A 25,710-nucleotide genomic window follows, 5' to 3' on the forward strand; every position below is an offset into this window, starting at 1 on the left:
GTTTTTGGGGGTCCCGGTGACCAATGAGGGGAGGAGCTGGGGGGGGTGCAGGTGGCAGTTTTGGGGGGTCCTGGTGCCCAATGAGGTGGTTCGAGGGGGGGATTCAGGCGCAGTTTTGGGGGTTCAGGTGCAGTTTTGGGGGGGGGTCCCGGTGACCAATGAGGGGGGGGGGTCGATACCCGAGGGGGTTCGGCGGCGGGGGGGTGCCGTTTAGGGGTCCGTTTTGGGGGGGTCCCGGTGGGGGGGGTGGGGTTCAGGTGCATTTTTGGGGGGGGGTTCCGTGTGAGGTGAGGGGGGGTTGGGAGGGGGTTCAGGTGCATTTTTGGGGGTCCCAGTGGGGGGGGGGGTTCAGGTGCATTTTTGGGGGGTCCCGGGCCCCAATGAGGGGGTGGGGTCAGCGCTCAGCAGCGGGGCCTGCCCGGGGACCCCCCCCCCAAATCCCCAGCCCCCCCAAATCTCAGCCGGGCGTGAAGAACAAATTTTCCTCCTCGAGACCGGCGAAAAGTTCAAGGAGGAATAAAAAACATTAAAAATAAAAAAATAATTGGGCTGAAAACGCATTCCTGAGTGTCACCCGCCCCCGGTGACGTCACAGCGGTGACGTCACCGTCCCCGCAGCAGCCCCGGGATGTCCTCGATGGCTCTTTGTCACCTCTTTGTCACCTCTCGGTGGGCGAGGCCAGCACGGCCACAGCTCCGGAAGGTGCTGCTGATGTCCTGAAGTGTCCCCAGCAGGTGACACCTGGCCAGGGGGGTGTTGGCCTCCCAGGGCCACCAAGGCCACCTTGGGGACATCGGGGGACGCCTCATTTGTCCCCTTCAGGGCAGCCTTGGTGTCCCTGAGCAGGCGCCAAAGCTGCCGGGGGAACACGATGGCTTCGGCACACGCGGCCACCAAGCGCTCCAGCAGCCCCAGGGGCTCCTCCAGCTGCTGGCCCACCATGGTGGCCCTGGTTGCCTCGCAGGAAGTCTCCCTGGCTTCTTCACTCGCCTGCGATTCAGTCCTGGCCACACCTCAGCCCCCTCCTCCCCACCCAGGGCCTGACCCAGCTCCCCCATGTTTTCCAGAGCTGTCCCATCACAGGCAGCCTCGGCCTGCAGCTCCCTGGCCCGGGCAGTGGTGGTGGTGGCCATGTCGGCCGCCTTGGTGGCCAAATCCCTGCAGGTGTTGGGGAGCTTGGTGGCTGCCCGGGCCAGCTGGGCCCACCTTTTCACGAGTGCAGCCACTAACCGCTGCCACTCCCAGGCGTCCGTTTGTACACGGGACCTGGTGGTCCATGAGATGCTCTTGTAGGCGGCCAGGGCCCGGCTCAGGGAGGCGGGAGTCTCATCATCATCGAAGGTGGCGTTGCGGCGCCATCTGGTGCCATCAATGCGGTAGAGACTGTCCCGGAGCTCATTGGCGAAGTCCATCAGGTCGCAGTACAGGTGCGATGGGGACACGAACAGAGTCATGTCGTCCAGGCTCGGCAGGGTGGCCAGCAGCTCGCCCAGGGTGGCCACCACGATGACCTGTGACTGCAGCAGGGCCGAGGACAGCTAGGAAGGGGACAGGGGAGGTGTCAGGGACCTCATGGCACTTGCTGCCTCCTGCGGTGCCCCTAAGCCCTCCCGGGGTCCCCTCTGTCCCTTTGTCACACTTCCTGACCCCTCTGCCACCCCCCACTGTCGCCCCCGTATCCCCCCCATCCCCCACTGCCCCCTCCGCCGCCGTCGCACCTCTTGGGGCTCAATGATCACTGGGGACACCCTGGGGACGCTCCGGTGGCGAAGGAACCCCGGGACGGGCGCTGTCCCCTGTCCGGAACCGGGCCTCAGAACCGGCGCCGGGAAAATGGCGGAGCCGCCTCAGGAGGCCGGGAAGGGGCGGGGCGAGGTGACGTCACTGACCGCCCTTTCCAGTATCGCTCCTATCCGTGGGAAGCTCCAGGATTTGGGTGCTTTGGCTCAATCCCAGGGGGTTTAGGCTCAGTCCCAGTGGATTTAGGCTCCATCCAACCATTTCCAGGCAGATATGTTCCGTCGTTCCCGGCTGGATTTAGGAGGGAACGCGCAGCGCGCTCAGGAGCCCACAGAATTGCCCTCAACAAACATGGCCGCGCTGCTTCTCTCGCGAGACTTCTGGCGAGAAGCGGCAAACGCAGCGCGGGCCAATCAGAAGCCGCGCCTCGCACAAGTACTGGCGGAAGTCCCCCCGCGGCGGCGTCGGCTGCTTCCGGCGGAAGCGCGGAGTTCGGGCTCTGTCCGTGGTTTCGTTTTGTGTACACTCCTGCGGGTATTTTGGGTTTTTCCTTTCTCCTAATAAATTCTGTTTCTGGCTTGGAGTCTCTTACTGGTTGTACTTTCAAACCAGAACAATAACTATTATAACTATTTAGAATTCTAGCTGTAATATAACTAGAATATAACTATTATAACTAGACCTATTTAGTATTATAACTGTAATACAACTATTAAAACTATATTTAGTACTGTAGCTGTAATATAACTATAATGTAACTATTATAACTATTTAGTACTGTAAGTATAATATAACTATATTATAACTATATTTAGTATTATAGCTGTAATAAAACTGTAATATAACCATTATAACTGTAACTATTTAATATTATAACTTCAATATAGCTCTAACAGTTATCACTATAGTTAGTATTATAACTGCAATATAACTATAACTATTATAACCCTATTTTGTATTATAGCTGTAATAGAACCATATAAACTATTATCTAGATATACATATTATAATAGCTATAGCTATTAGTGTTATATATAACTATAAACTTATAACTGAACTTTAGTATTATATAACTGTGACTGTAATTGTTTAACGTATTTTATTACTGTATATCTATTAGTATTATATCTACAATATAACTATTATAACTATAGCTATTTAGTATATATAATATTCAGTATATTATAGTAACATACACTTATAATCTATAATATAAATATATATATATAAACGTATATTAGTAGTAGCTGTGAACATAATAACTGTTTATACAGTATATTATAGTTATAACAGCTAAAGCTATTTAGTCTTATATCTATAACATAACTTTATAACTATAACTACTAGTATTATAACTGCAATATAACTATAATAACTATATTTAGTACTGTAGCTGAATCTATAATACAACTATTATAACTAGAACATTTGTATTACATAACTAAAGTATAACTATTATAACTATTTTAGTGCTATAGAACTATTTAGTATTATAACTGTAATATAACATAATATAACTGTTATATAGTATATTATAGTATAGTTATAAAGCTAAAGCTATTTAGTCTTATATCTATACAGAACTATATACTATAACTACCTATATTATAACTGCAATATAACTATTATAACTATATTTAGTACTGTAGCTGTAATCTACTATAAACAGCTATTATAATAGAACATTGTATTACATAACTAAAGTGTAACTACTATAACTATTTAGTATTATAACTATTTAGTATTATAACTGCAATATAACTATTAACCTACTATTTAGTATTAACTGCATATACTAACTATTATAACTGTATTTAGTACTATTGCTGTCATATAACTATAACTATTATAACTAGAACTATTTACTCTTACTAACTAAATATAACTATTATAACGATTTTAGTATGAATAACTATTTAGTATTGTAACTGTAATATACCTATTATAACTGTTTAATATATGAACTATTTTATTACAGCTGAACTATAACTGTTATAACTACAGCTTTAGTGTTATAGAACTGTTCAGTATTATAACTCTTATAACTATTTAGTATTATTAACTATTTAGTATTATAAATCTGTTATAACTGTTATAACTAGAACTATTTAGTGTTATAGATAGAACTGTTCAGTATTATAACTATAACTCTAAACAACTATTTAGTATTATAGAACTATTTAGTATTATAACTATTATAACTGTTATAACCAGAACTATTTAGTATTTATAGCTATTTACTATTACATCAATAATACATCTATAATATAATTATTGTAACTATTTAGTATTTTATTTTTAACTATTTAGACATGTATCTATAGCATATCTGCAATAGAACTATTTAGTATTTTTAACTATTTACTATTATATCTATATATCTACAATAGAACTTTATATTGTAACTATTTAGTATATTCTATAACTATTTAGACTATTAGTATCTTATATTTATATATCTATATCTAACAGAACAATTGTAACTATTCAGTATTTTATAACTATTTTCTATTATATATCTATAGTACATCTGTAATAGAACTATTTAATGTTTTATAACTATATACTATTATATCTATAATATAACTATAATAGAACTATTGTAACTATTTAGTATTTTATAACTATTTCCTATTATATCTATAATATATCTGTAATAGAACTCTCAGAACTATTTCGTGTGGGAATGCACAAAATCAGAGGGTTTTGGGGAAGCTGCAAAAGGCCTCAGAGACAGCAGAACTGTGACTGGAGCTCAGCAGCAGCCACGAGATTGGTCAGCAGAAAAATTATTTAAAAAGTAGAAAAGCAAGGACAACCAGAACAACGGTCTGTGCATTCATGCTTGTCTAGAATAACTCCCTAAGCTGCAGAAAAGTTTATCCAGCGAGACACTGGAAGTTTGAAGGTTAGTACTGGAGCTCTGTGCATTGTGTTCAAGGCTCACAAGCAGGTATTGTATTTGAAATAAGCCAGCATTGTTTAGCCAAAGGTACCTGTGCTGACAGTGCTTGGATGGAACCACTGTCAGTGTGCTTCTGCTTGGCGTGACTGCTCAAAAAACTTACAAAGTGAGTTGTAACACTGAGTTCTTGGTCTGCTGCCTGGGATGTGAGCTGCTGGCATCTTCCCGTTGCCATAACCATGGAATGAGAGTGATGCTGGAAAATCAAACAGCTCAAGGCACGTTCCCAGCAGTCCTGTCCCGCTGGTGATTTGTGCACAGCCCCCGGCCGGCGAGAAAGAAAGCAAAGATAAAAGGGAGATAAACTGCTGGAGGGTGCCTGGAAGGTGTTTTGGGACAGGGGCCCAGCTGAAAGAGTTCATCCCAACCCAGCAAGGAGGCAACTCAGGAAAAGTCACCCAAGGAAGCTTCCCCTGTGGAGAAGGAGCAGAGTGCATCCTGTAAGAAATGGGGGCACTGGAACAAGGACTGTCCAGTGCTGAAAGAAAAATCATCAGTCCCCAGCTGCCAGCAGAACAAACCTCAAGCAGCTCAGGCTCTGAGTGATGGGGGCCAAGGGCTGTTGTGGTATTAATTAGCATTGACTCCATGACTGCAGGAGGCTGATCAATCACCTTATCCTACCATGCTGTATTGTTCTATACTAATTAATAAACTCACCCCCTCACAGACAGTCCAATACAGACAGATCCAATTGGTCAACCAATCCAAACTCCATCACCAATTAAGATAATGGCCAATTAAGAAAACACCCTTTGGTAAACCAATCTGCATAACACATTGCACATGTGCACAACAACAGGTGCAGCAAGGAAGCAGATAAGAACGATAAGTGAGGAGATAAGAATTGTTTCTCATTCTTTTCTCTGACCCCTGATCCCCCAATCCCTCAGGACCCCCAATTCTGCCTCACAACCACCCAAACCCCCTCATGACCTCTAGTTTCCCCTCATGACTCCCTCAATTCCCTCAGGACCCTCCAAAATCCCCCAAATCCCCTCAGGATTCCCCAAATCCCCTGAAAACCCCTCACATCCCCTCAGGACCCCCCAAACCCCCTCAGGATCCTCCAAAAACCCACAAATCCCTTCAGGATTCCCCATATCCCTCCAAAACCCCTCACATACCCTCAAGACCCCCAAATCCCCTCACATCCCCTCAGCCCCCTCACATCCCCTCACAGCCCCCCCAATTCTCACTCACGACACCCCCAAAGTCCCTCCAGACGCTCCAAACGCCCTCAGATGGCTCCAAATCCCCTCAGGACCCTCCACATTCCCTCACGATCCCCCCAGACCCCCTCAAGACCCCAGGTTCTCCCTCACAACCCCCCTGATCCGCTCAGGACCCAATTCTCCCTCAGGACCCCCAAAGCCCCTCAGGACCTCCAAAATCCCCTCAGGACCCCTCACGAACCTCCAGTCCCCTCAGGTCCCCACAAATCCCCTCAGAACCCCGCAGAACGCCTCAGGACCCCCCAGACCCCCCCAGTTCCCTCTCACGAACCCCCAAGGCCCCTCAAATCCCCAATTCTCCCTCAGGACCCTCCAATTCCCCTCAGATCGCCACAAATACACCCAGTTCTCCCTCACGACGCCCCAAAAGCCCCTCAGGACCCCCCAAACCCCCTCAGGATCCCCCAAATTCCCTCACATCCCCTCAGCCCCGTCACATCCCCTCACCAACACCCAGTCCCATCCTAATCGCCCCCCCCGCTCCTGGTGCTGACCGCGGTCGCTGTCGCCCATCCCGCGCTGCCGGGGGGGTCCCGGGGCTCCCTCGGCGACCCCAAATTCCCGCCCCGCCCCTCCTCCGGGGCTTCGGCCCCGCTCCGCCGCCGCTGGGCCCGACCGGGACCACAATGCCCACAATGCACCGCGAGGTCGTTTCCCGTGACGTCACATTGCCCCGCCGGTTCCGGCGCTGTCCTGAGGCGGCTCCAGCATTCCCGTTCCAGCCGCTGCCGGGGCCTGTTCTGGGCCGGGATCGGCGCTTGTCCTGGGACTCGTTCGCCAGAGAACGAGCGTCCTAAAGAGGTGTCCCCAGAGACGATGGAGCCCCGAGAGGTGGGACAGGAGAGGGGAGAGGGGAGGGGACACGGGCGGGGGAAGGAGCAGTGGGGGATGGGAGGGACTCGGGGGGTGGCGGGAGGGGACAGGGGGTGGCAAAGGGGACAGGAGGGAGTGGCAGGAAGGGGGGAGGTGGCAGAGGGGTGGAAGGGGGGTACAACGGGACGTGGCAAAGGGGGCAGTGGGGAACGGAGGGGGACAACGGCGGGGGGGACAGTGGGGGGTGGCAGCGGGGATGAGGGGGTGACAGAGGGACAGAGGGGACAAGAGCCCAGCAGGGAGGGGACAAAGGGGATCCGGGAGGGCACAGGGGCCACCGCAGGAGGCCATAACTGCCACAAGGTCCCTGACACCTCCCCTGTCCCCTCCCCAGTCCTTCCCAGCCCTGCTGCAGCCACAGGTCACCGTGGTGGCCACCCTGGGCGAGCTGCTGGCCACCCTGCCCAGGCTGGACGAGGAGATGCTGCTGCCCGTGTCCACACTGCGCCTGCACTGGGACCTGGAGGAATTCACCAGGGAGCTCCGGGGCACCCTGTACAGCATTGATGAGACCTCGTGGCACCACAATATCACCTCCGATGGTGATGACCCTCCCACCTCCCTGAGCCAGGCCCTGGCTGCCTACGAGTACACCCGATGGGCAATCATGGACAATGTGACACTGGCAGCAATCATGTGTCAGGGGTCGGTGTTTGTGCTTGTGGACAGGTGGGCTGAGCTGGCCAAGAAGGCCACCAAGCTCCACAGCACCTGCAGGAGAGCGGCCACTGGGGCTGCCAACATGGTGGTCACTGCCTGGGCCAGGGAGCTGCAGGTCAAGGCTGCCCATATGGGGGAACAGGCCAGGATGGCTGCCAGCCAGGCAAGAAGGGCCACCATGGTGAGACAGCGGGTGGAGGAGGCCCTGGGGCTGCTGGAGCGCTTGGTGGCCGCGTGTGACGAAGCCACCGCCTTCCCCCGGGAGCTGCAGCGCCTGCTCAGGGATGTTGAGGCCGCCCTGAAGGGGACAAATAAGGCATCCCCCAAAGTCCCCGATGCCTTGGTGGCCAAGGTAGCTGACTCCGAGTGTCTGTGGGTGGCCAATGCCCACCTGGCCAGGGATCACCTGGTGGGGGCAGTTGATGACATCATCAGGTTCTATTTCACTGGTGATCCTGCCAGCCCCAGTGCCTGTGAGGTGGCTGCACGGTGCCAAAGAGCCACAGAGGACATCCCAAGGCTCCTTCAACCCCTGGAGTGTCCCCAGAGCGTCCCCAAGGTGTCCCCAGTGAGCATGGAGCCCCAAGAGCTGCGACCTGGTAGGGTGAGGGGGACAGAGGGGACACTGTGGGGGAGAGGGTAATGGGGGATGGGGGCACACAGGGGGGTGGTGGGAGGTCACGGGAGGGGCAAAGGGGACAGGAGGGAGTGGCAGAAAAGGGGGAGGTGACATGGTGGGGGAGGGGGCAGTGGGGGATGGGGGGACACAGGGGCTGGCGATGGGTGGCAGAGGGGACAGTAGAAGGGCAGGGGGCGGGAGGGGCTGTTAGGGGAGGGGCAGGGGGTGGCAGAGGGAACAAGAGGCTGACAAAGGGATGGAGGGAACAAAGGAGACCCCTCGGTGGCAGGGGGGCATCCCAGGAGGCCACAAATGCCACCAGGTCCCTGACACCTCCCCTGTCCCCTCCCTAGCTGGCCCTGGCCCTGCTGCAGCCACAGGTCACCGTGGTGGCCATCCTGGGCCAGCTGCGGGTCACCCTGCACAGTCAGCACAGGAAGATGCTGGTGCTCAAGTCCCCAAAGGACCTGGACTGGTACCTGGAGGACTTCACCGAGGAGCTCCAGTACAGCCTGTACTGCACTGATGACCCCTGGTGGCACCGCAGTGGCACCTTCGATGATGATGACCTTCTCACCTCCCTGAGCCAGGCCCTGGCTGCCTACAAGAGCACCCCAGGGACCACCTGGAGCGTGTGACAATGGCGGCCAGGAGTGGCAGGGTCAGTGGCTGAGCTTGTGGACAGGTGGGCCGAGCTGGCCAATAATGCCACCAGGCTCCGCAACACCTGGAGGGAGGTAGCCACCAAGGTGGCCAACAAGGCGGCCACCATCACTGCCCGGGCCAGGAAGCTGCAGGACGAGGCTGCCCGTTATGGGATGGCTCAGGAAAACATGGTGGAGCTGGGTCAGGCCCTGGGCGGGGAGGAGGGGGCCGAGGGGGTGGCCAGGCGTGAAGCCCAGGTGAGGAGAGATGCCAGGGTGGCTGCCAGCGAGGCAAGAAGGGCCACCATGGAGAGACAGCGGGCAGAGGTGGCCCTGGGGCTGCTGGAGCGCTTGGTGGCCGCGTGTGACGAAGCCGCCGCATTCCCCCGGGAGCTGCAGCGCAGGGTTAGGGACATCAAGGCCACCCTGAAGGGGACAAATGAGGCTTCCCCCGATGTCCCCAAGCACTTGGTGGCCAAGGTGGCCGAGGCCGAGTGGCTGCGGGAGGCCAACGCCCGCCTGGTCAAGGATCACCTGGTGGGGACACTTGATGACATCATCACTTGCTATTCCCCGCAGACCCTGTGAGGTGGACGAAAGGTGCCAAAAAGCCCTGGAGGACATCCCAAGGCTCCTTCGACCCCTAGAGTGTCTTCGAGGTGTCCCCAAGGTGTCCCCAGTGAGCATGGAGCCCCAAGAGGTGCGACGGGGTGGGGGGGGGAAGAGTAGGACTAAGGGACACAGGGGGGGAAGGGGTGGAAGGGGCAGAGGGGCAATGGACATGGAGGAGGCGTGGAGGGTGGGGAGGGGACACGGAGCGTTGCAGGCAGGGGGTGGCAAGAGGTGGAGGGACAGGGGAGTGGGCAGTGGGCATGGCGGGAGGGACACTGTGGTGGCAGGGGGTTGCGAGGGGACAGCAGTGGGGGCAGGGTAGGTGGCAGGGCCTACAAGGGGGGGGTAGAGGGTGGCAGAGGAACAGAGGCTGACAAAGGGATGGAGGGGACAAAGGGACCCTTGGGGCAGGGGCCACCCAGGAGGCACAAGTCCGCAGGTCCCTCACACCTCCCCTCTCCTCTCCCCAGCTGTCCGCAGCCCTGCTGCAGCCCCAGGTCACCGTGGTGGCCATCCTGGGCGAGCTGCTGGGCACCCTGCCCTGGCTGGACAAGATGTGGCCCATGTCCCTACAGTGCATGTACTGGGACCTGGAGGAATTCACCAGGCAGCTCTGGGCCACCCTGTACCGCAGTGATGACACCTGGTGGCGCCACAATGTCACCTCCGATGATGATGACCCTCTCACCTCCCTGAGCCAGGCCCTGGCCGCCTCCAAGAGCACCACATGGACCTCCTAGAACCGTGTGACAATGGTGGCCAGCAAGTGGCAGGGGTCGGTGTCTGTGCTTGTGAACAGCTGGACCGACCTGGCCAGGAAGGCCACCAAGCTCCGCAACACCTGGAGGGATTTGGCCACCAAGGCAGCTAATATGGCCACCACTGCCACTGCCCGGGCCAGGGAGCTGCAGGCCGAAGTTGCCCGTTACTGGACAGCTCAGGAAAACATGGTGGAGCTGGGTCAGGCCCTGGGCAGGGAGGAGGGGCTGAGGTGGTGGCCAGGCATGAAGCCCAGGTGAGGAGAGATGCCAGGGTGGCTGCCAGCGAGGCAACAAAGGCCACCAAGGAGAGACAGCGGATGGAGGCGGCCCTGGGGCTGCTGGAGCGCTTGGTGGCCGCATGTGACGAAGCCACCTCCTTCCCCCGGGAGCTGCAGCGCCTGCTGAGGGCCATCAAGGCCATCCTGAAGGGGACAAATCAGGCCTCCCACGATGTCTCCGAGGACTTGGTGGCCAAGGTGGCCATGGCCGAGCGGCTGTGGGAGGCCAATGCCTGCCTGGCCAAGGATCACCTGGTGAAGACACTTCCAGAAATCATCAAATTCTTATTCACTGATGGTCCCGCCAGACACAGCAACTGTGAGGTGGCCAAGCGGTGCCAAAGAGCCATCGAGGACATCCCAAGGCTCCTTCGACCCCCAGAGTGTCCCCAGAGTGTCCCCAAGGTGTCCCCAGTGAGCATGGAGCTCCAAGAGGTGCGACAGGGGGGGAGGGGGACAGAGGGGACACTGTAGGGGGGAGGGGCAATGGAGGTAGTGGGGGGACATGGGGGTGTGGGAGGGGACAGGGGGTTGCAAAGGAGACAGGAGGGAGTGGCAGGAAGTGGGGAGGTGACAGAGCGGTGGAGGGGACAAGGGGAGTGAGGTGGGGCAGTGGGGGAGTGGGGGACAGGACTGGGAGTGGACAGAGAGGCAGTGGGGAGTAGCAGGGACTAGGCTAGTAGGGGCAGGGGGTGGCAGATGGGACAGCAGAGGGGCAGGTGGTGGGAGGGGCTATGAAGGGATGGGCAGGGGGTGGCAGAGGGAGCAAGAGGCTGACAAAGGGATGGAGGGGACAAAGGGGACCCTGGGGGCACAGGAGCCACCCAGGAGACTACAAATGCCACGAGGTCCCTGACACCTCCCCTGTCCCCTCCCCAGCTGTCCCCGGCCCTGCTGCAGCCACAGGTCATTGTGGTGGCCACCCTGGGCGAGCTGCTGGCCAACGTGCCCAGTCTGGACGAGGAGATGCTGCTCGCATTCCCAGGGTGCCTGTACAGGGATCTGGAGGAATTCGCTTGGGAGCTCCAGTTCACCCTGTATCGCATCGATGACCCCTGGTGGCGCCACGATGTCACCTCCAATGGTGATGACCCTCTCACCTCCCTGAGCCAGGTGCTGGCTGCCTACAAGAGCATCCCATGGATCACCTGGCATGATGTGATAGTGGTGGCCAGGAAGTGGCAGGGTTCGGTGTCTGTGCTTGTAAACAGATGGGCCAAGCTGGCCAGTGCAGCCACCAAGCTCCGTAACACCTGCAGGGAGGTGGCCAATGAGGCGTCTGACATGGTAGTCACCGCCACTGCCCAGGCCAGGGAGCTGCAGGCCGAGGCTGCCCGTTATGGGACAGCTCAGGAAAACATGGTGGAGCTGAGTCAGGCCATGGCCAGGGTGGAGGGGGCCAAGGTGGTGGCCAGGCCTGAAGCTCAGGTGAGAAGAGAGGCCAGGGTGGCTGCCAGCAAGGCAACCAGGGCCACCATGGTGAGACAGTGGGTGGAGGCGTCCCTGGGACTGCTGGAGCGCTTGGTGGCCGCGTGTGCTGAAGCCACCGCATTCCCCCGGGAGCTGCAGCGCAGGGTTAGGGACATCAAGGCCACCCTGAAGGGGACAAATGAGGTATCCCCCAATGTCCCCGAGGACTTGGTGGCCGAGGCCGAGCGGCTGTGGGAGGCCAACGCCTGCCTGGTCAAGGATCACCTGGTGGGACAGTTGCGACATCATACACGTTCTGTTCGATGGTGGTCCCCACCCTCAGTGTGAGGTGGCCAAGCGGTGCCAAGAGCCATCGAGGACATCCCAAGGCTCCTTCAACCCCCAGAGGTCCCAGGATGTCCCCAAGGTGTCTCCCAGTGAGCATGGAGCTCCAAGAGGTGCGACGGGTGGGGGGTGGGGATGAGAGGGGACAGAGGGGACACTGGGAGGGGAGGGTTTAATGGGGGATGGGGGGCTCACGAGGGTGTGGGAGGGGACAGGAGATCGCAAAAGGGACAGGGGGGAATGGCAGGAAAGGGGGAGGGGACACTGGGAGGGAGGGGGCTGTGGGGAATGGGGGAGACATGGGGTGATGGGGACATGGGGGCTGGCAGGCGGTGGCTCAGGGGTGGCAGAGGTTCTGAGTGTGGTGGTAGGGGGTGGCAAAGGGGACAGCAGAGGGGCAGGAGGCACTACAAGGGGAGGGGCAGGGGGTGACAGAGGGAACAAGAAGCTGACAGAGGGACGAAGGGGATAAAGGAGACTACTCGGCGAGATGGGACCCCAGGTGGCCACAAATGCTGCAAGATCCCTGACACCTCCCCTGTCCCCTCCCCAGCTGTCCCCAGCCCTGCTGCAGCCCCAGGTCACCATGGTGGCCACCCTGGGTGAGCTGCTGGCCACCCTGCCCAGTGAGGATGAAATGAATCTGCTGCTCACATCCCCAAGGGACTTTTACTGGCAGCTGAAGTTCTTCACCTGGGAGCTCCGGGATATCCGGGACCGCATTGACAACCCCTGGAGGCGCCGCAGTGTCACCTACCATGATGATGACCGTCTCGCCTCCCTGAGCCAGGCCCTGGACACCTACAAGAGCACCCCAGGGACCTCCCAGAAGCGTGTGACAATGGCGGTCACCGAGTGGCAAGAGTCGGTGGCTGTGCTTGCGAACAGCTTTGCCCAGCTGGCCAGGGCAGCCACCAAGCTCCGCAAAGCCTGCACAGAGGTGGTCAATGAGGCGGCCGACAGGGCGGGCACCATCACTGCCCGGGCCAGGGAGCTGCAGGCCGAGGCTGCCCCTTATGGGACACTTCTGGAAAACATGATGGAGCTGGATCTGGCCCTGGGCTGGGAGGAGGGGGCCGGGGGGGTGGCCAGGCCTGAAGCCCAGGTGAGGAGAGATGCCTGGGTGGCTGACAGCGAGGCAACAACAGCCACCATGGTGAAACGGCGGGTGGAGAAGGCCCTGGGGCCGCTGGAGCGCTTGGTGGCCGCGTGTGACAAAGCCACTGCCTTCCCCCGGGAGCTGCAGCGCCTGCTCTGGGACATCAAGGCCACCCTGAAGGGGACAAATGAGGTGTCCCCCAATGTCCTCAAGGACTTGGTAACCAAGGTGACCACGGCTGAGTGGCTGTGGGAGGCCAACGCCCACCTGGTCAAGGATAACCTGCGGGGGACAGTTCAAATCATCATTGAGGTGTATTTCGATGGTGATCCCATCAGCTTCACTGCCCGTGAGGTGACCGAGCGGTGCCAAAGAGCCATCAAGGCCATCTCAAGGCTCGTTCAACCCCTGGAGATTCCCCATGGCGTCCCCAAGGTGTCCCAAGTAAGCATGGAACTCCAAGAGGTGCAACCAGGGGTGGGGGGGGAGAGAGGGACAGGGGGGACACGGGCAGGGAGAGGAGGCAACGGGGGGGGGGTGCGTGGAGGGGGTAATGGAGGATGGGGGGGACGGGGGGTCACAAAGGGGACAGGAGAGAGTGGCAGGAAGGGGGTAGGGGAAACGGGGGGAGAGGGCAAAGTGGGACGGGAATGACTGGGGCGGAGGAGACACAGGGGCTGGCTGGCGGTGTCAGGAGGGACAGCAGAGGGTGGCAGGGGCTACAAGTGTGGTGGCAGGGGGTGGTAGAGGGACAGTAGGGAGGGTGGCAGAGGGGACGAGGGGGTGACAAACGGACAGAGGAGATAGCACAGCCCTCCAGGGATGGGACAAAGGGGACCCCGGGAGGGCACAGGGGCTATCCCAGGAGGCCACAAATGCATCCAGGTCTCTGACACATCCCCTGTCTCCTCCCTAGCCGTCCCTTTCCCCACTGCTGAAGGCTCTGGTGTCCATGGTGGCCACCCTGGGCGAGGTGGCGGCCACCGTGACCGGGCCACACCGGGGCGTGCGGCGCTGTGTGCCCCTAAAGTCCCTGCACATGGCCCTGAGGAACTTCACCTGGAGCCTCTGTAAGACCCTGGACCACCCCAGTGTCACCTCCCTGGGCGACCGTGGTGTCCCCTCCCTGGGCCAGGCCCTGGCCACCCTCAGGGCCACCCCTGGGACCTCCTCGGCCGATGCGAGAGCCGCAGCCAGCGCCTGGCTGGAGTTGGTGGCTGCACTGGAGCAGAAATGGAAACGGCTGAAAGCAGCGGCCATCAGGCTCCGTGATGCCTGCGAGGACGCAGCCCCTGCTTGGGCAGGGGACCCGCAGGATGAGGCCACCCACAGGGGAACAGCTGGGGACAACCTGGCAGCCAGGGCCCAGCAGCTGCCGGTGGCCCTGGACAGGGAGGAGGAGGCCTCAGCAGGGGCAATGTACCATGCCCAGGTGGCGGTGGCTGCCAATGAAGCTGTGGGAGAAGCTGTGGTGGCCACCAGGAGGGGACAGCAGGCAGAGGTGGCCCTGGGACTGCTGAAGCGCTTGGTGGCCACGTGTGACGAAGCCGCCATGTTCAGCTGGAACATGCAGTGTCGGCTGAGGGACATCGAGACCATGCTGCAGGGGACAAATGACACATCCCCTGATGTCCCCGAGGCCTTGGTGGCCAAAGTGGCCAAGGCTGAGCAGCTGTGGGATGCCAGCACCCGCCTGTTCAATCATCACCTGCTGGGGGCACTTAGGGAGATCCACAGCCTCCTCTTGCGTCCCTATAGTGGCCGCGGTGGCCCCAGTGGCCCCAGCAGCCGTGCAGTGGCCAAGCAGTGCCGAAAAGCCATCAAGGACATTCCAAGGCTGTTTCAGGACAGTGACGTCACTGCTGCGATGTCATCGTGGCAGTGACATTGGTAGCGTTCAGGAACACATAATCACGAGAAATTATTATATGCAGGTACTTTTATTGAAGAGCTCTGGGTGTCAGGGGTACAAACCCAAATCTGACTCCGACATAGGTTCAGGATGGATATGCTTTTATATTCTATCGTTATATAACTTTCATGTTAATTATTAAACTTACATTGTTCTATAGTATACATAGATTTCAGCCAAGCATAGCCACCTTAGACTAGGAACATACAGTTTCTCATTGTTCTTCCTATGATTATACAATAATTATTTTAATTACTAAACAATCATCACATCTAGCAATTTTACTGCTTACACAGGTAAAACACAAGGCTTAACATTTCAGAGTTTTATCTTAGCATTTTCCAGGGCCCAGCTATCAACATCATCGGGGACATCGCTGCTGTCACCTGTCCCCTCCCTGTGCAGTATTTGAGACAAGTCTGGGGAATTTTCTGGGAATTTTTAATGATATTGTCTGAAATCCTGATGGGAATCCCTGGGGTGATGTCACTGGGGACACTCAGGAGCACTCTGGGGACATTCAGGGACACTCAGGGACAGGGGTGAATGAGTTCCCTCAAGAGCTTCCAGCTTTCCACTGTGCCTGCAGCAGAGCCAGGTCATAAATTGCAATTTTACAATTGGCTTCTGCACTTTTGTATTGCCTTCTGCACTTTTATATTGCCTTTTGTACTTTTGTATTGCCTTTTGCACTTTTGTATTACCTCTTGCACATTGTTATTGATCACCAGCAATCTGATATGGTGTTTGATACTGATATTGATTATCTGTGATTCCTTGAGGCTGCTGCTTGTTGCAGTATAATCTATCCATTCATAGGTGCACCATACAGCCTATTAATAAATAAATTAAAAATTATTTTATTAATATCCTCTATATAAATCAGACCGGGCTGATCTGAACTCTTTGTCAGACACATCCCTTGACCCCACTGAGGGACAAGTGGTCAATAAATCCACCCCAACGTTCCTTGAGGGGAGCACAGCCAGGGAGCTGCTTCAAGGCTCTGTCACTGAGAGATTTCCCCTTGGAAACCCTGGGTGGGATGGAAATACACCCGAGCAGATGGCAAAATTAAACTGATATCAAAACCTTGTGGAATGGGGGTTAAAACATGAGGTCTCTAAAGCTGGAAATTGGTCAAAAAGTCACCAAGTGAGACAGAATGATGATGAATCACCCACTGATTTTTTAAACAGGTGAAGAGAAACTGCCATCAAATATACTGATGTAGATCCTGAATCAGCTGAAGGTAAAGCACATCTGGTTTTGGTTTGTGTGGGTCAGGCTTCAAATGGTACAAGAAGAAAAGATAAAGGGAGTTCAAGACATAGATAAACTGCGGGAGGGTGCCTGGAAGGTGTTTTCAGACAGGGACCCAACTGAAGGAGTTCATCCCAGCCCAGCAAGAAGGCAACTCAGGAAAAGTCACCCAAGAAAGCTTCCCCTGTGGAGAAGGAGCAGAGTGCATCCTGTAAGAAATGGGGGCACTGGAACAAGGACTGTCCAGTGCTGAAAGAAAAATCATCAGTCCCTGTCGTAGCAGCGGTCCCCAGTGGGGAATAGTGAGCATTGACTCCATGATTGCAGCAGGCTGATCAATCCCTTTGTTATACCAGACTTTACTACTGAGAAAAACCCATGGCCCTTGCCAGACAGTCACAACACACACGTGGATCCAATTGGGCCATCAAGGCAAACAACCATGGCCAGTGGCCAGTTGTTCTGGTTTGAAAGCAAAACCAGTGAGAGACTCCAAGGCAGAAATACAATTAGGAAAAAGGAGGAAAAAAACCCAAACATGCAATAATACAAAATGAAACCACTGACAGAGTTAGAACACAGCCTGACACCCTGCTAGTGAGCATGGTGGCAGCAGTCCAGATGAAAAGGTCTTGTTGAAGTGGTGATCCCGTAGAAAGGATCTGGTAGCTCTTGTCCTCTGGAAACCAGTGGGTAAGGGCTGCCTGTTCTGTCCCACAGCCCAGATGATATCCAGGTGGGGATGCTGAGCTCCTCCCCCTGGGCGGAGCATCTCCCAGTGGGCTGATATCGTTCTGAGTCATGATTGTTCCTTGATTGCCAATTAAACAGAAATGGCTCCTGGAGGGAGTTATCTCTGAGTCATGGGGCAAGACACTGACTGCCCATTAAATGGAGTTAAGGGAAAAACAGTGCCCTGTCGCCCTGGTGTTTCGAGTTTTTCTGAGCCTTCTGATGTTTATATTCTTGTAACGAACTTTCTCACACACTCTCTGTAAATAACTTATTGTTTTGCATTATTTTTTGGAGGAAGAGAAATTTGATGGACTGTTGGTTTGTCCAGTGTCGTCAGAGAGGTGGCACTGTCACCCCCCAGTCCACTGTCACATTTGGAAATCTATAAATGTCAGAAATTCAAAGTGCTCTTTTTTACCTTGGAGAGCTGTGTGTCCGCGTTGTGTTATTTCCTGTCCTGTAGCGACAGTGCCCCTCCTGGTTTCAACAGCTCTTGAGGTGGGAATAGAACACATTTTTATATTGGAACCTAGGACATAATCCACCCCTTATTCTATTACCATCTACACCATTCTGTCCTGGTTTAGGGCAAATTTGGGAGAAAACCTCCAAAGGGGGGCCCCTCCAGAAGGCAAACCTACACAGGCCCTCCCCCCAACTGGTTCGGGAAGAATTCCTCGAAGAGAAGTGGAAAGAACCTGTTTATTTAACAGGCACAGCACCCCCAGCACACAAAATGAACAATACCGGATGACACCACTCTTTCACTGCTCTGAAAAAGATGACAAATTCAGAAAGTCTCTCCTGGGGGTGGTCGCTCTGTTATCAGTCCCACACAGTTCCCTAACCAACCTCTGACATGCACCACTGGGACTTTATCTCCATCTGTTATATTCAGGGACTCAGACTGGGCAGGACCTGCTCGGTTGGTGGAACCTCGGGTGTTAACTAACCAGGTGGCCTTTGCTAAATGCTGCTCCCAGTTTTTGAAAGATCCCCCACCCAAGGCTTTCAGCTGGGTTTTTAGTAGCCCATTGTACCTGTCCACTTTTCCTGCAGCTGGTGCATGGTAGGGGACATGGTACACCCACTCAATGCCATGTTCTCTAGCCCAGGTGTTGATAAGGCTGTTCTTGAAATGAGTCCCATTGTCTGACTCAATCCACTCAGGGGTTCCATGTCTCCACAGGACCTGCTTTTCAAGGCCCAGGATGGTGTTTCGGGCAGTGGCATAAGACACAGGGTAGGTTTCCAACCATCCCATGGGGGCTTCTGCCATTGTGAGCACGTAGCACTTGCCTTGGCATGTGTGGAGCAGTGTGATGTAGTCGATCTGCCAGGCCTCCCCATACTTGTACTTGGACCACCGCCCACCATACCACAGGGGCTTCACTCACTTGGCCTGTTTGATGGCAGCACACGTCTCACAGTCATGGATGACCTGAGAAATACTGTCCATGGTTAGATCCACCCCTCGGTCTCATGCCCACTTATAGGTGGCATCCCTGCCCTGATGGCCTGAGGCATCATGGGCCCACCAAGCCAGGAATACCTCTCCCTTGTGTTCCCAATCTAGGTCTATCTTTGACACCTCTATCTTTGCAGCCTGGTCTACCTGCTCATTGTGTTGGTGCTCCTCATTGGCTCTACTCTTGGGGACATGGGCATCTACATGGCAGACCTTCACAGGTAGGTTCCCTACCCTAGCAGCGATGTCTTTCCACTCATCAGCAGCCCAAACTGCTTTTCCCCTATGCTGCCAATTGGCCTCTTTCCACCTCTCCAGCCATCCCCACAGAGCATTAGCTACCATCCATGAATCAGTCTAGAGGTAGAGCCTTGGCCATTTCTCTCTCTCAGCAATGTCAAGGGCCAGCTGAACAGCTTTGAGTTCAGCAAGTTGGCTCGATCCACCTTCTCCTTCGGTAGCTTGAGCGACCTGTCATGTGGGCTCTATACGGCTGCTTTCCACTTCCCGTTCATCCCTACAATGCGACAGGAACTCTCCGTGAAAAGAGTGCAGGGTGTTTCCTCTGGTGGCAGCTGGTTATATGGAGGAGCCTCTTCAGGCCATATCACTGGTTCTTGTTCTTCATCTCTGACACCGAAATTTCCACCTTCGGGTCAATTTGTAATTACCTCCAAAATCCCAGGGTGATTCAGTTTACCTATACAGGCACGCTGAGTGATAAGGGCAATCCACTTGCTCCATGTAGCACTGGTGGCGTGGTGGGTGGAAGGAACCTTGCCTTTGAACATCCACCCCAGCGCCAGCAGTCGAGGTGCCAGGAAGAGTTGCACTTCTGTGCCAATCACCTCTGAGGCAGCTTGGACTCCTTCATAGACAGCCAAGATTTCTTTCTCTGTTGGAGTATAGTTGGCTTCAGAGCCTCTGTAGCTTTCACTCCAGAATCCCAGTGGTCGGCCTCAAGTCTTCCCAGGCACCTTCTGCCAAAGGCTCCAGGACAAGCCATGGTTCCCAGCTGCAGAACAGAGCATGTTCTTCACATCTGGTCCTGTCCTGACTGGGCCAAGGGCAACTGCATGAGGGATCTCCTGCTTGATCTGGGCAAAGGCTTGTTGCTGCTCAGGGCCCCAGTGGAAATTGTTCTTCTTGCGGGTGACCAGGTTAAGAGGGCTCACGATCTGACTGTACTCGGGAATGTGCATTCTCCAAAAGCCTATGGCACCTAGGAAAGCTTGTGTTTCCTTCTTATTGGTCGGTGGGGACATAGCTGTGATCTTGTTAATGACATCTGTAGGAATGTGACACCGTCCATCTTGCCACTTCACTCCTAGGAACTGAATCTCATGAGCCGGTCCCTTGACTTTGCTATTTTTAATGGTGAAACCAGCTCCTAGGAGGATTTGGATGATTTTCTGTCCTTTCTCAAACACTTCTGTGGCTGTGTTCCCTCACACAATGATGTCATCAATATACTGGAGGTGTTCTGGAGTCTCACCCGTTTCCAGTGCAGTCTGGATCAGTCCATGGCAGATGGCGGGGCTGTGCTGCCACGCCTGGGGCAGTCGGTTCCAGGTATACTTGTCCTAGGGTGACTGTTATCTCCATTCGTGTGTGTAATTTATGCTGGATATTATGTTCTGTGCCTTTAAGACTGGCAGAGTGAAAGTTTTGTTTTGGGCCTCTTATCAGCCACTCGGCGGGACATACAAATAGCACCAGTACATACTGCTGGTTTTTTTTTTTTTTTTTGCTTTTGTGCTGGTTTTTGCCTTTGCTCTTGCTTCTGCTTCGCTTCTGCTTTGCTTGCTCTTGCTTTCCCCCCCCCCCCTTCTCATTAGTTAATTTAGCTAAACAGCCCAAATTCCTTTCTGGACTGCTTCCCCTCCCCTGCGTAGACCGAACCTGCCCCGGAACCACTGATTTGGAACCACCAAGCAGCTGCCCCAGTGCCGGAGGGACAGATAACAGCGACTACCCCCCAGGAGAGACTTTCTGAATTTGTCATCTTTTTCAGAGCAGTGAAAGAGTGGTGTCATCTGGTATTGTTTATTTTGTGTGCTGGGGGGTGCTGTGATTGTCAAATAAACAGGTTCTTTCCACTTCTCTCCGAGGAATTCTTCCCGAACCGGTTGCGGGGGAGAGACCGTGTGGGTTTGCCTTCTGGAGGGGCCCCCCTTTTGGGGATTCTCTCCCAAATTTGCCCTAAACCAGGACAATACTGCACTCCCCTGCCGGGGTCTCTCTCTCTAGCTGGTCAGAGTGACCCCAAGAAAAGTTTGAAAGTTTCTTTTCCCAGCCCGGTGCTTGAAGAAGGAGTCAGGGCTCTTCATTTTTTCAGTCTCAAGGTTGTTTATTGCATCTTATCTATAAAATTCTTTCTCCCTGTCCAGCCAAGATCGATTCGGCAGGACAGTCAGAGGCACTCCGCCTGCCCCCAAGGGCAGTGTTATCTTTATATACTACAAACTACGTGTACAATATTTACAATTATTTTCCAATACCTATCATCTATACTAGACAGTGAGTTTCTACTTTAGACCAATCTAAAAGTGCCAACATCACCAGACAAGATGGAGGTAGAGAAGAAGAAAGGCTAGACACACCCAAATCCCTCCATCTTGTCACCAGAAACCCCTATACCAAAAATCCTAAAACCTACATTTACACCCTGTGAGTACTTTATATTATCTAAATTGTCATGGCTTTTATCTCTTCGTGTAAAGGTGTTAAGTTGTTCCGTGGTTCGTACTCGAACCCGCTGGTGTTCTGGGCTGTGTGCCAGGGTCTCCGAGACCCCTGGCAAGGGTCCCAGGAAACTCCAGACTCCCAGAGGTATGTCCTGAGTTCCGACACTCCCCTCCATGTGAAAGCAAACTGAGGCCTGCATTCAGCTGCCAGAGGACTGGAGAAAAATGCATTGGCAATGTCAACAGTGGCAAACCACTTTGCTGCCTTGGACTCTAGCTCGTACTGGAGCTCCAATATGTCTGGCACAGCAGTGCTCAGTGGTTGAGTCACTTCATTCAATACACGGTAGTCCGCAGTCAATCTACATTCTCCGTCAGATTTACGCACAGGCCAAGTGGGGCTGTTGAAGGGTGAGTGGGTTTTGCTGACCCCCCCTTGGCTCTCCAGCTCTTGGATCGTCCTATGGATGGGGATCACAGCATCTCGAGTGGTTCTATACTGCCGTCGATGCACTGTGGAAGTGGCAATTGGCACCTGTTGCTCTTCTCCCTTCAGAAGTCCTACTGCAGATGGATTCTCTGACAGTCCAGGCAAAGTGTTCAATTGCTGAATGCCCTCTGTCACTACAGCTGCTATCCCAAATGCCCACCTGAGTCCTTTTGGGTCCTTGAAATACCCACTTCGAAGGTAATCTATGCCCAAAATACATGGGGCCTCTGGGCCAGTCACAATAGGGTGTTTCTTCCACTCATTTCCAGTCAGGCTCACATCCACTTCCACCAAAGTAAAATCCTGGGATCCCCCTGTCACACCAGCAATAGAAACAGACTCTGTCCCCACATGACTCGATGGGATTAATGTACATTGTGCACCAGTGTCAACTAAAGCTTTATACTCCTGTGGTTCTGATGTGCCAGGCCAATGAACCCACACAGACCAGAAAACACGATTTTCCCTAGCCTCTACCTGGTTAGAGGCAGGGTCCCTCTAAGCCTGGTCATCCTTCTTTCCCTGGGCATATGTCTTGGATGTTCCTTCAAGTGGATCAAACATGTCATCATCATCATCATATCTGGCAGTTCGGCTACGGGCAACTGGAGCTGCTTTCCTTTTGGTGGAACTCCCTCTCTGAGCCCTGTCTTCCTTCAATTCACGCACCCATCATGCCAGAGCAGCAGTAGATTCCCCATCCCATCTCCTCATGTTTTCTCCACTATCACGCAGGAAGAACCACAGCTCAGCTCATGGGGTGTACCTTCTCTCTCCATCTGGGGAACGTCTGTATTGGGCACTAGGACCTCTGATCTGTACTGCTGAGATTTGGAGGAGGTCTTCTTTAATCTCCTCTCTGAGCTTCTTGTGATTCTCCTCTATCTTATCCTCTAACTTCTGCAGAGGTGTTTCCACGGCTGCGATCCTGGCATGTGTTGGGCCATGCACAGCGTCTGCGTATGCTCGGAGCTTCTTTGCCATATCCAGCACGGTCTCATCCCTCTCATCCCGCTTCATTATGGCTAAGGCAGAAGCATATTCATGTGGCCTGAGTCGTACAAGTTTCCGCCACATCACAGACGTGCATGGTACCAAGTCTGGGTTCCTGGTTGTTACGTTATCTGAGAAGACAATCTCTGCCACTGCCATTTCCCTTTCCAAGCATTGGATCCCTTGCTCTATGGTCTTCCACTGGGTCTGCTGCATATAAAGATCATCTGGACACAGGTATCTTTGTGCGACACTTCCCAGGACCCGTGCCCAGAGGCTTTGAGGATTAACCCTCCTCATCATTCCTTGGTCGATGACAGGATCATGTGACAGGGATCCCAAATGCCTGGCTTCAGTGCCATCCAGAATGGTGGCCTCACCTGCTGCATCCCAAAGATGGACTAACCAACTAATTATGGATTCATCAGGTCGCCGGGTGTAATCCTTCCTTAGGCCACAGAGGTCCTTCAGGGAAAAGGACTCCATATGGGCTTCTGATCTTGCACCTGCTGCTTTGACTTCTGATTTTATGTTGGGAGGCGTTGAGGGTCCTTCTCCTGCATCATCATCATCATCATCCACTGGTCATTTTGTCTTCCCCTTGCATTTTTCACTTCTAGTGCTAGTAGCAACAGCTATTGGTTTAGCTGTGGGCTCAGGCTCACTATCTGGCTTGGCTGCTGGCTTTGAGCCTGGGGTGTTGGCTGCAGCCTGAGTGACCGGGATAGCTGCTGATTTATCTCCCTGACCCCCTGCCTCTGTCTGCTGCCTGACAGTATCTAGCAATGTGTGATAAGCATATGCCAAGGCCCAACTCACTGCAACAATCTTTTTCTCCTTAGGGTGATCCTGGTACTTCTCTTTCAGATATTTCCCCACCTCAGCTGGGTTCTGAATTTGTTCATGGGGAAAATCCCAGACTATATGGTCAGAGAATTCCTTCAGGATTTGGCCCATATTCTCCCATTTCCTACACCACTTAGGATTTTCCACACCTGGGTCTCCTCCTGAGTCAGGGATCTCATCAGCCCATCTAAAAATCTCAGCCCTCATTCTAGAGAAGCAGCAGACTGTATAGAGGAAGCTTACCAGATTGAGTACCAGAAAGATTCTCTAACATTCAGGGGAAACTGAACATTCTCCAATAGTGATGCAACAGATTCAGAGAAGAAGGAAAGCAAAGGCTGAAATGCCTCACCCCCTGCTCCTCCTCTAACAAAATGGATGCATAACCATAACCACGAACCATTCACACCTGCAGCAGACCCCAGCATGCTTATAAACTTCTTACAAATCATTACCACCAAGCCCAGCATGCTTATAAACTTCTTACAAATCATTACCACCAAGCCCAGCAGGATAGCTATTCTGGTCACTGCCCCTCTGCTGTAAAAGCTACGTATTAGGGACAATACAAGAGCTATTTCTGGATAAGAAAATAAACCAAGGGACCATAGAGCCATTAAGATCTGAAAAAACCCTAGGGACCAGAAATGCATGCAAGCCTTCACCCCAATAGACATTATGAATTCAAAAAGCATGGCTATTAACTGCTTTTTACTGACACAGAATAATGGCAACCAAAATGCACTCAAAAGGAGGATTATTCCACTCTCGAGCCCCACGTGCTGGGCTCCAAAATTTGTCCTGGTTTAGGGCAAATTTGGGAGAGAATCCCCAAAAGGGGGGCCCTTCCAGAACGCAAACCCACACGGTCTCTCCCCCCCAACCAGTTTGGGAAGAATTCCTCTTCCTTTGGGAGAGAAGTGGAAGGAACCTGTTTATTTAACAGGCACAACACCCCCCAGCACACAAAATAAACAATACCGGATGACACCACTCTTTCACTGCTCTGAAAAAGATGACAAATTCAGAAAGTCTTACCTGGAATGGTTGCTCTGTTATCAGTCTCTCCGGTGCTGGGGCAGCTGCTGCAGCCTCCAGGTACAAACTCTCAGTGTTTGCCAGGTTCCAGTCCGGAGCAGATTCAGGTAGATGCAAAAAGGAAAGGAGAAACAGCCCAGGAAGGAATTTGGACTGTTTAGCTGAACTAACTAATGAGAAGAAGCAGAAAGCAAGAGCAAGCAGAAGCAAAGCAGAAGCAAGAGCAAAGCCAAAAACAGGGCAAAAAGCAAAAACAGCACTATGTACTATCCCACTGGCTGTGTGGGAGTGGCTGATAAGAGGCCCAAACCAAAACTTCCACTCTGCAGAGCCAGTCTTGAAAGCACAGAACATAATATCCAGCATAAATCCTAACGTCACCCTAGGACATTCTCTCATCAACTTCTGCATACCATGTGTTTTGCAAGGAGCTGTTTTTCTGTTAGCTAACTTAACTCCAAGATAGTCTTTTGGGAGTTATCTCTTCTAGTATGCTTTTTTCTCTTTTTTCTCTGTATCTAACTGTCACCGACATGTTTTATGAAAAATCCTTTACTTAGGATTTTTCCCCTCCTGAGAGCTGAGAGGCCTCAGGAACAAACTGTAAACAATTCTTATCTGCTGCTGTGGAATGCAACAGAGGAAATCTGTGATTGGCCCCGTCAGAGTTTTTCCAATTAAGAGCCTATCACAGAACACTTGTCCGGCGGGTCTCGGTCTGAGAAGACCTCGGTTTACATTCCTATTCTATTCTTAGCATAGCATGGTAGTGAAATCCTTCTCTCTATTCTTTTAGTATAGTTTTTATATATTATCTATCATATAATAATAAATCAAGCCTTCTGATACATGGAGTCAACTTTGTCATCTCTTCCCTCATCATGGGACCCCTGTGAACGGGGTAACATCTAACTTACTGGTTTTCTGTTCCATTTTCAAGATCTATTCATCCCTTGCCTCTGTTTCTCACTTTGACTAACAGCTTAAATACCACTTTTCTTTTAGCCACTTACACCCAAAACAAACTTTTTTCACA

General features: G+C 53.0%; 2 protein-coding genes across 2 annotated transcripts; both read left to right on the forward strand.

The window, feature by feature from the left end:
• Nucleotides 1-1,722: 1,722 nt before the first annotated feature.
• On the forward strand, nt 1,723-9,325 carry LOC127060603 (uncharacterized). The gene is made up of 5 exons (XM_050984283.1): nt 1,723-2,275; nt 4,402-6,772; nt 7,149-8,078; nt 8,468-8,727; nt 8,779-9,325. Exons 2-5 carry the CDS (start codon nt 6,758-6,760, stop codon nt 9,323-9,325), a joined length of 1,752 nt encoding a protein of 583 aa, XP_050840240.1. The 5' UTR covers nt 1,723-2,275; nt 4,402-6,757.
• A 3,116-nt stretch (nt 9,326-12,441) lies between these two features.
• On the forward strand, nt 12,442-17,574 carry LOC108964051 (uncharacterized). The gene is made up of 2 exons (XM_050983980.1): nt 12,442-13,686; nt 14,159-17,574. Exons 1-2 carry the CDS (start codon nt 12,634-12,636, stop codon nt 15,125-15,127), a joined length of 2,022 nt encoding a protein of 673 aa, XP_050839937.1. The 5' UTR covers nt 12,442-12,633; the 3' UTR covers nt 15,128-17,574.
• Nucleotides 17,575-25,710: the final 8,136 nt, after the last annotated feature.

The sequence above is a fragment of the Serinus canaria genome, chromosome 25, assembly GCF_022539315.1.
Source record: "Serinus canaria isolate serCan28SL12 chromosome 25, serCan2020, whole genome shotgun sequence".
Classification (NCBI taxonomy): Eukaryota; Metazoa; Chordata; class Aves; order Passeriformes; family Fringillidae; genus Serinus; species Serinus canaria.